This window comes from Ailuropoda melanoleuca, chromosome 11, assembly GCF_002007445.2.
Source record: "Ailuropoda melanoleuca isolate Jingjing chromosome 11, ASM200744v2, whole genome shotgun sequence".
Classification (NCBI taxonomy): Eukaryota; Metazoa; Chordata; class Mammalia; order Carnivora; family Ursidae; genus Ailuropoda; species Ailuropoda melanoleuca.
This window is the reverse complement of record NC_048228.1, coordinates 110,321,790-110,336,888: the sequence shown is the minus strand read 5'-3', so window position 1 is coordinate 110,336,888 and position 15,099 is coordinate 110,321,790. Positions and strand designations below refer to the sequence as shown.

At 61.4% G+C, this 15,099-nt stretch overlaps 1 protein-coding gene across 1 annotated transcript in view; it reads right to left on the bottom strand.

The window, feature by feature from the left end:
* Positions 1-2,516: 2,516 nt before the first annotated feature.
* Positions 2,517-15,099, bottom strand: part of CPLX1 (complexin 1) — a 32,681-nt gene continuing 20,098 nt past the window's right edge. The window contains exons 2-3 of the mRNA XM_019805054.2: positions 10,062-10,237; positions 2,517-3,209 (exon numbers count right to left, since the gene is read on the bottom strand). Of these exons, the coding sequence (XP_019660613.1) occupies positions 3,012-3,209; positions 10,062-10,237 (374 nt within the window). The 3' untranslated portion in view covers positions 2,517-3,011. The remainder of the gene's footprint in view (positions 3,210-10,061; positions 10,238-15,099) is intronic.

Below are 15,099 nucleotides of genomic sequence, written 5' to 3'. Positions count from 1 at the left end.
GTCCTCAGACACCATCACCTGAGGTCGCCGAGGAAGGGCTGGCCAGAAGGAAGGTGTGCCAGGTCACTTAGCATGACCAGGCTGCAGCTCGGGACTGAGCCTAGGCCACGCCAGGCTGGGGTGGTGGGGGGAGTGGAGGCTGAATGGTGGGTGCCATTTTCAGTGCCCTTAGAAGATTGGACATCCTGGGGTGGGGTGGGTGGTGTGCAAACCCTAAAGACAGAGTGGGCTGCAAAGACTTCTGTCGGTGTTTTGGATCCAGGCGGGAGGATGGAGCTGTTCCTTCCTCAGGAGGCAAAAGGCCCACGGGTTGGTACTTGGGGCCAAACTCTCCCCAGAGGCAGGTCCTCCCACAGCCGCCCTTCCTGACACCACCCAGCCTCTGAGGCAAAGGCAAAGGAGTGATGGCTCTGGAGCGGCCTTCAGGACTCAGCTCTGTGCAGAGGGGTGCAGGGGGCTGGGGTGGGGGATGAGTGCAGCCTTTCTACTTGCCAAGACTGGGCAGGTTTTGCTGAAAGCATTTCTGGCCAGCAGTGTAAGGAAAATCACAGGTGACCCAGACTTGCTCCCTGGAGAGAGGCCCCCAGAAGTGGAGGCCACACACGTCCTTTCTGGGGATACAAGTAACCATGTGCCTTGGGGTGGGCTTTGGGTATGGGAAGGACACGGGAGGGGGCCCAGAAGGGAGAGAGCAAGGCTGTTCTCTGGGCCGGGTCAGGGTGCCCAGGGTTCCACGAACACCTCCTCCAGCCCCAGCCCAGATGGGCAGGCTTCCCTGGTGGGGTGTGGGACCCAGAGGCCTCCCTAAGGACACAGGGAAGAGACGGCCACCACGGGACAAACTAGAGGCAGGATCCTCTAGGGCTGTGAAGGAGTTTAGGGTGGTGGGGTTTGGCCGAACGTGTGGCCAGCACAGTGGGACCTGGGCCTTCAAGAGCCTGGCGTATCTGTGGAGAAGGCAAGGCCAGTTGGGGTCTGTGCAGGGGGAGACTCGTGGAAGGAGGGGAGAGGGGAGAGGAAGGAAGGGAGCCCCAAAGGGGCTGGTCTTCCTTTTAGATGATTACCCTGGGGCTGCCTTAGAGAGAACCGGGTGAATCTGGGTCAGGCGGGTGGGGAGACCCTGCAGTTGTCCCAGAGACAGGGGAAGGTGCTTCCGATCTGGCAGGACGTGGACGTAATTGAGACCTGTCCCACAGGGTGCGGCCCCTCCCGCCAGGACCCCGGTCTGCCCTCTGGCTGCCCAGGACTCTGGAGAGACTGGCCACACAGTGTGAAATCACGGTGGTGTTTTATTGGCTGTGATTCCATCCAGAGACTACACACGGACGGCCCCCGACATGCAGGAGGGGGCGCAGGCGCAAAGACAGAACGACGGACGACATCCACAGTCTACGCTAAGCTCGGCTGCTCCGGGCGCCCCATGAGCTGGGAACGGGATGCGGGGTTTCTACGAGACGACGCCCTGTCTGCTCAGAGCTGGCTTTTCAAAGTGTGAAAACAGGCATTTAAAAAAGACGTGGGACCAGGAGGAGTCGGAGGACGCAGGACGCGCGGGGCGCCGGGACACGCTCTCACGTCTTGGAGCCGGGGGCGTGCGCGGTGCGTATTGCGGTCTATTGTATGGCTTCTCTAAGGAGCGACGGAGGGCCACGCCCCTGGCCCGCAGCACGGGACGCAATGAATTTCTGGTGCGGACAGAAAGGGGCCCCGGGCACCGAGCACCGAGGCGGCGGGCTTTCTGTCACGATAAAACTCCCCAAACACGTAAGACCTCATTTACCTGAGATTCAACATATCGCGATGCAAAGGAAAACAAGGATGAAGGAGACGAAGGGTCCGGGAGGCCCGCGGCGGTTCCCGTCAAACTCCGCCCCCGCTGAGCGCAGGGCCACCTGGCAGCGGCCGCCTCGAGGGGCCTGCACCCTGCGGAGGCGGGCAGGGCCGGCCTTTCCGTCTCCACACTCCTCTCCAGACGCACAGCTCTCCTCCCAGCTGTCCTCTCCTTGAGGGTGTGCGGGTACAGAGGGCGAGGGCAGGGGATCCCCCCCCAACCCGGAGCAGCCTCCGATGGTGAGACCGGAGTTGCGAACCGGGGAGGGGAGTGGGCTGGGCCCAGGGACTCAGAGGCGCAGCGAGTTACAGGGGTGTGTGAGGGTCTGCGCGTATTCCGCACTGGGGCCGGGGGAGGGGGAGGGGGTAAGTCTGAGAAATTTCCCCCTAGGCCTATTGCTTTGTTTGCCTTAGTTTCGAGGAGAACCGAGTCCTGGTATTTCTAAGCAAAACCTTCCAGAGGAGTGGGCCGAGACGGGAGAGTGAAGGACAGGGAGACACAGATGGACGATGAATGTGAGGGGTGCAGGCGGAGGTGGGCAACCTTCAGACAGGAGGATTCGAAGATCCTGCAAGCCAGGTGTCGCTGCAGGGATGGGGAGGGTTCCCACCCCTGCCCCAAGGGTGAGGCTGCTCGCCCCTCCCAGCCCGCACGCCCGCCCGCCCCCTCCCCCACTATGGCTGTGCTCCTGAGTTTGGGACCGGACAAGCGCCACGAACGCAGGGACGGCGCACCGAGGGGTGATCAAGATGCTGGCCCTTTCGGTGGCCCTGGCCTCGGGCACTGCTGGGTGGGTGTGAAGGGCGGGAGCAGTAAGGGACGTCCCAGGCTCTGGGGGAGGGTCCAACCCAGAGGAGCACGTGGGCTGGTCCCCGGGGCCTGCAGCACAGACCGCAGGGGCCCTGGGGAGGGGCGGGGACCCCTCCGCCGGTGGCGGTGGCGATGGCAGTGCGGGGAGAGGGGTGGGGGTGAGAGGTGCGCGCAGGCTCCCGAGGTATGAGGGGGGCATAGGGCTGACAGATCTAGGACTATGGCTTATATTGGCGTTGGGGGGCTGCACTCTGCTCCCGACATCCCTTCAAGGGGCCTCCGCGGAGGGCATGTACAGGGGTAGGTAGGCGAGGGGGCGGGGAGGGGTGGGGCTCCGGGCTCGGGCGGGCTGCCGTCCAGCGCAGGGTTGTTACTTCTTGAACATGTCCTGCAGCGGCCCGGGCAGGTACTTGATGACCGTGTCCAGGATGCTCTCGTCCTCTTCCTCCGGCTCATCCCCACAGCCCGGCGGGATGGCCTTCTTGGGCCTCGTCAGGCTGCCCTCCGAATTGGCCTCCATGGCGGCCTGGGCCTCGGCCTCGCGCTCCTCCTTCTTCTTGATGCCGTACTGGGGGGAGGAGGGGGGTCAGACGGGCGAGCAGGTTTCCCAGCGCCAGGCCTGGCTCCCGGCCACACAGTACGTGGGAGAGCTGGACCCTTCCCGCGGCCTCGAGAGGCTGAGAGGGCATGCGGGAGCCCCTGTCCCCACCGACGGCCACCAAGACCCCAGAAGACAAAGTGCCCGCACGGAAGGGTGCCGGGGAGGGGTGCGGGGGACCCCACGGAGTGTGCGGGGGCGACAGCGGAAGCTGGGGCTTGGGGGGGCGCGTTGAGGGGGAAGCAGAGGGGAGGTGGCCAAAGCTGCGACCCCGCCCCACCCCTCCCCCCGCCAGCCTGCCTCGCCTCCCCAGGAAGCTGGCGCTGTCCTCGGCGGGCCTGGGCTGTGGTCTAGGAGCCGCGGGAGAGGCAGGCAGGAAGTCTGCCGGCAGTGCTGGAGAACCCACTGCCCCGTGGCTGGCGGGCCCACGCAGCCCAGATCCCTGCTCGGGTGAGGTGTGGTCACACCCTCATGCCTAGCCAAGTCTCCCTAGATGGCCTGGACAGCCAGCGGAGGAGGGTGTCCCGTGGCAGCGCTAGGCGGATGGTCTGGACCCCCCCCCCCAAGGCGTGCCCTCAGCCAACACTCCTGGGCATCCCTGAGCCCCCCATTTCAGCTGTCCCCTCTGTAGTGGGTAGAATGGGGTCCCCAAAATTCATGTCACCTGGGACCTTAGAATGCAGCCTTATTTGGAAATAGGATCTTTGCAGATGTTATTAAGGTAAGGAGATCATCCTGGGCCCTAAATCCAGTGAGAGTTTCCTTGTAGAAGAAAGACAAGGACAGAGAAAGCCACAGGGAAGTGGAGAAAGGCTGGCTACAAGCCAAGGGTGCTGAGCACTGCCAGGAGCCACCACAGGGAACAAGGCAGTGTTCTCCCCTGCGGGTTCCCCCTGCCCACATCCTGACTGAGGACTTTGGACCTCCAGAACTGAGAGAATAAATTTCTAAGAGACTAACACATGCCCCCACCCCCAGGCCTGCCACTAGCCCTGCAGGATTGAGGAGGACAAGCCTGTGGCCACCAGAAGGTGGGCTGGTGGGAATTGGTGGGGTCATGCTGGACTCATGGATTTCAGGGGGCTGGTGGTCTCTCTGATGGGCCAAGCTCAGGACCCACTCAGGGTGGAAAGAGGGGCGCCCCTTGGCCAAGTCTGAGGTTCTCGATCACACCTGAGGGAGTGCACGGGAGCAGAAGCATTAATATGGGTAAAGAGGGAGAGCTGGGGACAGCGTGTGGGTGTCCGCGATTATCCACAGACTCTAGACTTCTACGGGGGACACACAAGCACAGGGTCACTGGCCTCAGGGAGGAGGTGTTTCTGCCCAATGGGAGGACTGACCCCATTGCCCACTCATCTCTCTTTGCCAGCCCCTCCCCACAAAAGCGGATTCTGCTTCTGGTGCTGGTGGGGAGGGGGGAATGCCCCAGCTCTCCAAGAAGGACCTGCCCTCTGCTTCCAGATTTCAGGGGGGCTGGCTTTGTCCCACCCCCAGCCTGCTCAAGATGCTGACCGAAACCTCTGTGGCCGTCTGCTCCCTGAGGCTGCAGGTGGCTTTGGGGATGGGGGGTCGATGGCCGCCTTCAGCAGAGGTCGAAGGGGAGGAAGCCATACTCTCTGCCCACCTGCAACCAGAGCACAGCCTGGGGCCTCCTTGGGCACCTACCAGATACTGAGAGAGGAGAGGGCTTCCTCTAGGCTTCTTCAGCAGGAGTCCTGAGCAGCCCCCAGTCCCCTGTGCTGGGCGGGTCTCAATGATGGGCTGAAGGGGGCACCCAGAGAACATCCTGGGCAGCAGGCACATTGACCAGAGGGCCCTTCCTACTGAGCACTGATGTCAGGTCAGCCAAATGCACAGAGTGTGACAAGCTGGCCAGACACTAGGCACTCCCTTGCACAAGGCGCACAAGCCCTCTTCCTGGGTCACCACTCTGGGACAAACTCATGGTGGAGGGAGTGGCCCTTCGGCTTGGAAGGGGAAGGAAGGACATGTGGCTAGGAGCCCTGTGGGCTGGAACGTGGGCGGGGGAGAGAGACACTGCCAGAAACTAGGTCAGACCAGAGAGAGCTTCCCTCCAGCCAGGGGCACAGACTCCAGCAGACTCCTACAGCCACAGACGTCTGTGCACGTGGCAGGAACATTTATGCGCCGCGGTGACGGCCTGTGAGCTGGACCCAGGAGGCCGTGCTGCCCAAAGCCCCCAACTCACACTCACTGCAGAAGTGCCTGTGCTCAGGGAGCACGCACGCTGTGGGGAGAGCAAGTTGTGCACAGTTGGGCCGAGGAATCTCCGAAAGCAGAGAGGCAAGCTCTGAGCACAGTCTGCAGTGCCGGGACTGTCCCCTCTGGCGTCCAGGAAGGAGACCCCAGCCCCCAGCCCAGTCACTCCAGGGAGACTCAAAGTCATTCCAAGGCTTAGGCTGCTGGGCCCCACCTGAAGGTCACGAGGACTGTAAGGGGAGGGGCCCCAGAGCTGGGCTCCAATGTGATCTGGCTAAGAGCAAATTTGAGGTCCCCGTGCTGCGGAGACAAGTGTCCAGCCACAGCTGGTCCAGGCACCCACTGGAGGTGCCCAGCCTCCACCCTGACCATGAGGATGGCAGGGTCCCGCCCCACACCCCGTGTCTGGGAGGAACCAGGTGCTAATTATCAATGAGGATCTGTAATATTCCAAAACAACGAATAATCGGCCATCACATGCACAAACCGCAGACTAAGCCTTGAGTGATCTCAAGGCGGTGCGGGGACTGAATGGGCTGGGATCCACCAGGATGGTGCTGGCAGGAGGGTGGTTGTGGCTCAAAGCTGCGGATCACCAAACCGGGTGGTGGGCATGTAAACCAGAAGGTGAGTATGTAAATCAGGAAATGCGTATGCAAACCAGGCAGCGCCTTTGGCAAATAAGAACAGGTGGGTCAACCTCACAGGTGCGCCACGATGGGGTGGGGAGAGGGAGGCTCTGCCCACCAACCCCTGGACATCCTACAAGCCTGCTTCTGCTTTCCTTGGATGAGGTCGCCAAGGCACCCGGGTGCTCCAGAGGACATGTGACCCTGGCCCCTATGTCCTCCATGTGATGGCCCCCCACCCACCTGATGGAGCCCTGGACTGGGCAGCTCAGCGTCCCCTTTTCTGACCAGCCCCCATGAGGCCTGGGGGTATGTAGCACCAGGGGAGGACTGGAGGAAGCCAGGTCTGGTGCCTGGGGGCCAACGGGGGCAATCTACAGCGAGCCACACCTGAAGGGCGGGTTCCCACCTGTGGGGAACAGGAGGGAAGTGGGAAGGGTGACCTGGACAGGTGGAAGAGGGCTCTGCAGAGAACCCGGTCGACATGAGTATCAGGCAGACCTCTCAGGGGCAGGACCTGGGGGCTGGGTCACTCAATGGTGCTGGGGTGCAGCAGGGACCAGGTGCTCCCCCCACCCAAGCAGGTGCCCTGCCCTCACCACTCAGGATGGCTGCTGGCGAGGGGGTCAGCTCCGGCCCTGCACCCCACACCATCCGCGCACAGCCTCCACTCCTACTGTGAGCTCCCTCCATTTCCAAGGGGCCCTGGGGCTCACAGGAGGGGGTGGGCCACATTCTGGGGTTTGGAGTGATGGCGCTGGGAAGACCGGGCCTCCTGGGGCTCCAGCATCCAAAACATCTCAGACCCCCTCCTGAGCTGCCTCTGACCCATGAATGGAGGGACTCACCATTGTCCCCGTCTGCCCAGCAGCAGCAGCACGCCCTACCCAATTCCTGGCCAGGTGACCCCTGTCTCATTTAGCTCTGCTGCCACACAGGAAAGGCCCCTGCCTGACAGACGCAGTTTTGTGGTGTCCAGGTGGATCCCAGCAGGTGTCCCCAGCACACCCACACCTTCCCTGCGGGCAGACCCTCTGGGGACAGTCCTGGCCCACTCATCCTACCTAATCCCACAATAGCTGGAAAAACAATCAGGCTGGGCAGGTAAGGACACCATGGCCCAGCCCGCGGTGCTCTGACCTCCGCCCCTGCAACCGGGCTCAGTAGATGCCACCGTGCCCACCGGGCCCACGAGAATAGAACCCAGATGTGCACAGGAAGGAGTCCTCCGCATGGCAAGGGTGAGGCCCAGACTCCGGGGCTGGCAGGGGAGGTGAAGGCACCCAGCCCACCCAAGGGGATCCCAGCTAGGGGTGCTCATGTGGGGAGAGAGGGGGCCTCCACAGAGCCACCCCCAACGCTGGGGTCTCGAGGACAGGGCCCATCACTGGGGGAGCTTGGTGAGTGGCAGGACCCCAGCTGCTCTCAGGGAGGGGGCACCTCCCAAGTCCACCGGGCCTCACTCCGGACTGCTCCCACCAGATCCCCATGAGGAGGAAGAGGACGCGGGGGCCCATGCGCCTTCAAGCATCCGCTCCCTCACGCACTCACTGGCTCAGCAGCAACAGAGCCAGGCACAGAACGGCCGAAGCCCCACGCTCCACATGGGGGTGGGCAATGAACAGCGAGCAAGTGAAAACGGGAGTGTGTTAGATAAAAGTGTGTTTGGGGAGCAAAATCAAGCAGGAGAAGGGGACGGTTGTGTGGAGGATGGGGAGGGGAGGGGAGGGAGGAGCCTCAGGGAGAGAGAAGCAACCAAGCAAAGGCCCTGGGGCGCTGGGAATGTGGACCCCAAGGGGGCCCAGTGCACAGTGGGCATAAGTCACCACCAGCCTGGGGCTGGGACCCCGAAGGAAACGGGAGTCGCGGACGGTGTGAAGAGAGGAGGGACGGAAAGGGCTTCCATATTAAAGATAAAATGAGTGCAGTCTGTTGAGCACGTGAACTCGCATGAGTCCCTGAGGGCCAGGCTGGGGCTCAGGGCAGGGGGCTCACTTGGCACCTGCCTCCTGACGGGGGAGCCTGGGGAGGCCACCCCCACTCCACACCCCGGGGGGCTCCGACACCGTGACCTGTTTGTGAGGCTCAAGGGCAGACCCTCCCAGGATCCGCCACTGGGGGGTGCACCTGGGGCAAAGCCATGGACAGCTGCGTAGCAGGACACAGACGGAGAGACAGAGGGGCGCTCCAGCCCTCTCCCTCACCCGCCCCCTGCCCTTCCCATCTCTCTGTCTCTGTCCCTGCCTCAGCTCCCCCAGCCACAGCCGCCCTCACCCCACTCCTCCCCTGTTAGAAGATGTTCTGCGAGGACATCTGTCTGTCTCTGTCTCTTCGTTCTCCCCCTTCTGCCTCCTCCCCCACCTTCTGATCCATACGGTGATGTCCCCCCACAGCCTCAGCCGCCTGACCCAGGAGGGGCAGGTGCTGGGGCAGAAAGGGGCAGGAGGCACTCGAGAGTGGCTCTCACAGCAGAATCAGCTGGAGCTCTCTGCAGGTCCCCAGAAAGGGCGTCCAGTGACCAGCGGCAGGATGTTGAGGGTTGCGGTCTCCACACCCCCATCAGTTTGGGGGCCCCACGTGGGCTCAGAGATGTGCCACCCCACCTTGGGAGGCCTGGCCTCTACCCCGGGCTGGGTGGAGCTGGCCCCTCCCTGGGTACACTGAGGCAGAACTCAGCAGGTGGGAAGATCCCGGGCTCTAGGCTCTGCCACCCCTCAGCCTGGGCATCTCAGACAGTCCAGGGCCGGGGACCACAGAGATCTCCTGAGGGGACCCAGGCCCCTACCAGCAGGTTTTATCTGCGGGGTCTGGGAATGCCTCCCTCAGAACCCAGAGCCAGGGTCATCGGGGTTAGGGACAGGAAGGAACCAAGCAAGGCAACACGCTTCCCATACTGAGTCTCACCCAGGCACCTGGACCCAGCGACGGCCAGGCCACAGGTACCTTTGATGGAGGAGGCCCAGCCTGGCTTGGGGCCGGGGTGGCCTTGAAGACCTTGAGAGGCCATATGGTTTGGGGGATGCCGAGGGCTCACGTTAACTCCCAGGTCCCCAGGGGAAGGCCCCATCTCCTCACCTGGCACCCAGCCTGGCCCACCATGGACGGGGCTGGAGCAGCTCCCCAAGACCTGCCCTCTCCCAGTCTCTCCCACCCTTCCAGCCTGGCTGGAGATTGGCCCACGGAGGATGGGCCGTGGCACACCCTTGGGGGCACGGACCCCCCGTGGCTCTGGCACTGTGCTGAGTGTGTAAGCCTCGCTGCCAGCTCAGCCTCCCTTGCCCCCTCCCGCTCTGGGCCTCGGTTTCCCCTTCTGTGCCGGCACAATGTTTTCACTGCCCCACCCACTGGGGAAGGTAGCCCAGACGATTCCCAGAAAGGCTGTGGCTGCCAACTCAAAGCCCACCCCCCCCAAGCCAGACCTCAGTCTGCAGGCCTGTTTCCCCATCGCTCTGTTGTGAACCTCAGCAGGTATGAGGACCCCGTGGGGCTGCTCAGGTGCGCTTCCCCGCCGTGATTCCCCCCACCCGGAGCCTGCCTGAGGGCCAACTGCCTGGGGGCAGCCGGCACCTACCCGCTCTGGGTGGGGTCTCTCCTTAGAGGACTGCGGAGGGGCATTCGAGGGGACACTCCAGGAGGGGCAGGGCGGGAGGCTTTCTCCTGCAGAAACCACCATCTGGTCCAGAGAGCCTGGGAGACCCCACTCATGAGGATGGGACCCAGGCCCACTGCTGGGAGCAGGAGAGACTTGGTGTCCCCCCTGATGAGCCCTAACGCTGGCCAGCCCGTGCAGCAGACGTGGACTCCGGTCCTGCCCCCTCCCATCGGACCACCTCCCAGAACTTCGGAGGGACCATCCAAAGGTCTGTTCCATGGAACCAGACACAGGAGGGGGCGGGAGGAGGCCCAGTCCAGGTGGGTGGGGTGGGGGTGCCCCGTCCGGAGCCCAGCTGTCCTCATGCCCTGTGCCCACCTTGTCTCGGATGCCCTGACGCATGGCCTCACGCTCAGCCTCCATCTTGGCGTACTTGGCCTTGCGCTCCTCTTCCTCCTGCCTCAGGGCCTCTTGGCGCTCCTCTTCCTTCTTGGCTGCATCGGGGTCCTTCTCCTCGTCACCCCCAAGCATCTTCCCCATGTCTTTTGTGGCCCCTGGGGACAGAAGGGTGGTGAGTCAGGCTAGCCCCCCTTGTTGGCTGCTGCTGCCCCGCGAGGGTCCAGCCCGAGGCTCGGGTCTCCCTCCATCTCTGCTCCTTCCCTCCTGGCCCCGGCCCCCAGCCCATTCTGGCGGCGCCTTCTATCCGCAGAGGGAAGGCTGGCCTGTGTGTGTGTGTCAGGGGAGGGAGGAGGTCCGTGCTGGCAGGGACGTGGGATCACACGTGCGTGCATCTGCCTTTCTTAGCGTGTGGCTGTGCAGGTGTCCGTGTGAGTCCGGGAGGGGCTGGGCCTGTCTTCTCGGGCTCCTGTGCCCAACAGAGGCTCAGCCTGCCCAGGTGGGAGAAGGGGTGGTTTGAATGCAGGGACGCGTGCATTGAGGAGCTGCCCCGGGCGAGGTGCCTGCGAGGTCCTGCGTGCAGGGGCTGGGGGGGAACCCCTGGCCCAGAGCTTCTGGAGGCTGTGTGTTGTAGCGCCAAGGCCCTAATTTCTCTGAGGCACCAGCCACCACTTTTCTCATGAGCTCCTGATTCACAGGCAACAACAAACACCTCCCTGGACGCCCTCCGCGACTCGGCCCACAGGACAGAGACATGTAATTACAGCGTAAGCCTGGCTGGCACTGCGGTGAGCCCCGGCCCTTCAGTGCTCCTGGGAGCAGAGCGGCCCCACATCACAGGCATCGTGGGTGGGGCTGGGCGGGGGGCAATCCCAGCCTGGGGCGGTCAGCCCTTGGGGCGCCCCTGCCTGGCCAGTAGGGGCAAGGCAGTGTTCCCATCATCCCTCCATGCTTCCTCTGCAAGGGTCCCCCCACCCCAGGGCTCCCCTGTGCCTGCCTTCCTGAGCAAGGACCAGTGAGCACCCATCCCCACTCCCATCGACACCCTTCCGTCTGCCTCTGTCCTCTGACCTGGTGGTGAGCCCACATAGGCACCATGCAAGGCTAGCTCAGTCTGTGCCTTGGGCATAGACTGTGAGGTGGACGTGCACAGGGTCCCTCGGTTGAGTCTGTGCGGGCGGGCTCCGTACTGCCCCCTTCTCTCTAAACCCAGTGACTCCATGTTCTGATTGTCCATTTCCATGACCTTGGCCCTCTCGGACCGTCACGCTCTTCTGCTCCTGCACCGGTCTGCGTGGTCCTCTGGCAGGTGTCCGTGCCATAGGCGGCTCTTGCCGGTTACTCAGGAGTGACCCCCACCGTGCGAGCAGAGGAAGTGGTTTGCAGGACCACTAGCTGGCGGCCAGAGAACGACTGTTTGGCTGAGTGCTCTGGGTGGGAAACTGGACGTTCGCCAGGCAGGGCCATGCCAACCCTGTGGGTCTTCCCAGCTGCTGGAAACTACCACAGGGTCTTGGAGTGTGGGGACGCCAAGGCCACCATGTCACTGTGAGGACAGGAAGCCCTCTTGTACCAGGTATTCGGCACAGATGCAAACTAAAACCTCAGGGCCTGTTTGCGGGCACATCTGAAAAATTTTATAAAGCCGATCTGAAGCCAGTGATTCAAGGGAAACCAGGTCATAGAGTCGAGTCACTACACACTCTTCTCACAGTTGTCCAGATAACGAGCAGAATCTCTCAGCGTCTGTGCTGCTGTCATCTCTGGGGGTGTGGGGGCGGCAGGGACAAACCCCACAATCCAGGGGGAAGCAGCAGTTTTCCCGACTTCCCTTCCTGTTGGCCACCCACAGCATCGCTGTGCCGCTTGTCTGTAAACCTCCCCCCTTGAACAAGCTAATTCACACTAAAGTGAGAGTGACCGACTGCTCTTCCTTTCTCCTGAGAAGGACTGTCATGTTCAAGCAGAATGGGGGGCGGGGGCCTGGGGGGCTCAGTTAAGCATCTGACTCTGGTTTCGACTCAGGTCATGATCTCAGGGTCATGAGATCGAGCCCCACATCATTGGGCTCCGCACTCAGCACAGAGTCTGCTTGAGATTCTTTCCCCATCTCTACCCCCCCAGTTTCCCCCCCCATTCACACACTCTCTCTCTAAAACAAACAAACAAACAAAATCTTTAAAAAAATAAAACAAAACAAAGGCCGAGCTGGTGAACTGGTCTCATCCCCACCCCCCACCCCCGGGGAGGGAAAGGTGTAGGACAGCTGGGGAAGGGTGGGGGTGGGGCGCCCTTGCTTGCGGCTTCTAACCCTGCTTCTCCAACACAGCACGTGGGCACAGGCCTAGTGATCAAATAGGCATCCATTGAGCACCAGCTGTGTGCCGAGCTCCACGCTGCACTAGGGTGGACCTGGGGGGGCTTCCCCAGTACCCTCTGGCTCTGAGTTTCTTGGGCTCCCCAGGGTTCCGGGCGTTCTTGTCCGGCCCTCAGTTGAGCTCTGGGCTGGCCCGCTTGGCCTGAGGCTTAGGGGAAGCCAAGGGGGGCCTGGCCCATCAGATGGAGGGACGGCTCCGGGAGGCTGCACGGCCCCTCCTAGGCCAGGGTGAGGGGCCAGAGGTCACTCCACAGCGGCATGGATTGGTGCCGCCCCGGCTGGCTGCAAAGCCATTCACCATCTGAATGGGACCCACCCCTGCGGCGTCCACAGCACCATGTGGGAGAACCACTAGCCCCCCAGTCTCCTCTGAGTGGTGCTTCCGGAGGCCCCACCTGGCCGTAGCAGACAGTGCAGGCAGCTTGGTCCTGGCATGGAGGCTGGGGGGCCGGGCTGGCACAGCCAGGGCAGGGGGTGCCGGTGGCAGCGGTGCCTGGGGGGCCCTGCCCCGTAGCCGCCAACCGCATTTACAGATGAGGAAACAGACACCGAGCGGTTCCACCCCAACCCCAAGGCCCACATCTCTGCCTGCAGAGGTGGGTGTGCTCCGTGGCTCGGGGTCCCACGGCCAGGGTCCCACGCTGGCTCCACGGGGGCAGGAGCGCAGGGAGGGGGCCGGAGTCTACCCACCTTTTCCCTCGCTCTTCTCTGAGCCTCAGTTCCCAGGTGAGAAGTGGAGAAAACAGCGAGCGCATGGGGTTGAGGGTGCAGACCCGGGTGGCACGTCTCACCCCGTGCCCTACACACTGGGCTAACCTCCCAGGGCATGACCCCAGCTCAGGATGAAGCGGGGGCATCTTTCCACCCAGGAGTGGGTTCTGGTGGTGGTGGGGGGGTGATGCCGAAATCCCACACCATCAGAGAACCAGTCCCCAAGGCTCATGGAACACCAGGGACAAGACAGCACGAGCTGCCAGCAGGTGGGAGCCACCAGGTCCCGCCCAGGCCTCGACCTGCCCCAGCTCTGCCCCTTCCCCCTGCCCACAGCCCCACGCCCCTGGTCCTCCTCCCTCAATGCCCCTGCTAATATAACAGCCCCCCCACAACTCTGCGGAAGTTTTTCTCCAAAGGCCTGGGGAGGTAGGGCGGAGAGACAGGCTCTGATGCGCCCACCTCAGGAACTTTGCCCTCGGTGCTCTTCCTAGAGCTCGTTTTCCGGACCTTTGTCCGCGGCTCCCAACCCAGACACTTTCCTGCGGCTCCTCACACATACCAGCCCCCCTGCAAGAGCGGTCACTACCATGGGTGCGTTCATTTATGGCACACTGTACATGATTGAAATTACGCATATTTAAATACATAAGTTACTGTTGACTTTTAAAACTTCATTTGGAAATAGTTTTAGATGTGCAGAGGTCACACGGTACAAAGGGCTCCTGCACACGCCTGACCAGCGTCCTCCAGCGTCAGCTGTGATACATTCATCGGAGCTGATGTGGTCATCGTACGTACGAGACCGGCCACAGAGCGTACCTGAATGTCACCGCCTTCCCCACGAATGCCCCTTTCCTATTCCAGGATCCAGTCCAGGATACCAGGTTACATTTAAAGTCGGATTTTAAAAAGAGAAAAGTGTTTTATACCTCGAATAAATCTATGGGAAAATTACAAAATTTAATGGAAAACTAAAATATTTCTAAATAAATAAAGACACCTGTCATGTTCATGGCTGGCGAGATTCCATAATGAAGCGTCAGTTCTCCCCAAAGTGAGTCTCAATCACACCCCAAGAGTTAAAAAGGAAATTCTGTGAAATTTGACAAGTCAAGAATTTTGCATATGGAAAAGCTAAAAGTCCCCTAAAGGCCAGGACAGAACCGAGGAAAGAACCAGGAAGAAGACAGCCCGAGCAGACAGCTCACGTGTGCTGTGGTGTGATGCAGTCTGGCTGTGGAGTTAGACAGAAATCGGGATCAGAGCGGCTGGCCCATCCTCAGCCCCACAAACACAGACACAGGAATCGGACACTGACCGGGGATGGAGGTGGGGCCTCAGAAGCCTGGAGAAAGAACCAGATTTCCCTAAATGGGGCTGGAATAAGTTTTTTGGTGGGGAAGCATGACCCAGGACTCCTATGTGACACCACAAATTCTTGCTGATTACAGATCCAAATATGACCCTAAAATAAAAACGAGGGAAGAGAAAACAGCCCTCATGAGCCAGCTTCATTCCCCACAGGTACCACTACCTGAAATGATACTCTGAATTTGTTTGCTTGCTTTTTCTGGTCAGTCTCTGCCAACAAAAAGTGAGCTCCCCGGGAGCAGGAACAGACCAGCTCTTGGCTGTGCCCCCAACACCTAGAACAGTGTCTGGCATGTCTGGCTCAATAAATATTTGGCAATTACAAACTAAAATTGTAAAAGATATGTATCATGCACTCAGCCACAAGTGAAATCTTTACAAACTCTTCTGTTAATGTCGCAGTCCACGACGAAATACTGAACACTTTTCTCTTGGCTCGGTTATGAGCAAAGGGTGCTCCTTCTCACTGACCCCACTGACCTTTGTACCAAAGGACCTAGTCCCTGCATTAAGGCAAGAAAAGAAAAAGAAGGCTGGGAGGTTGATAAGGCAGAAGTA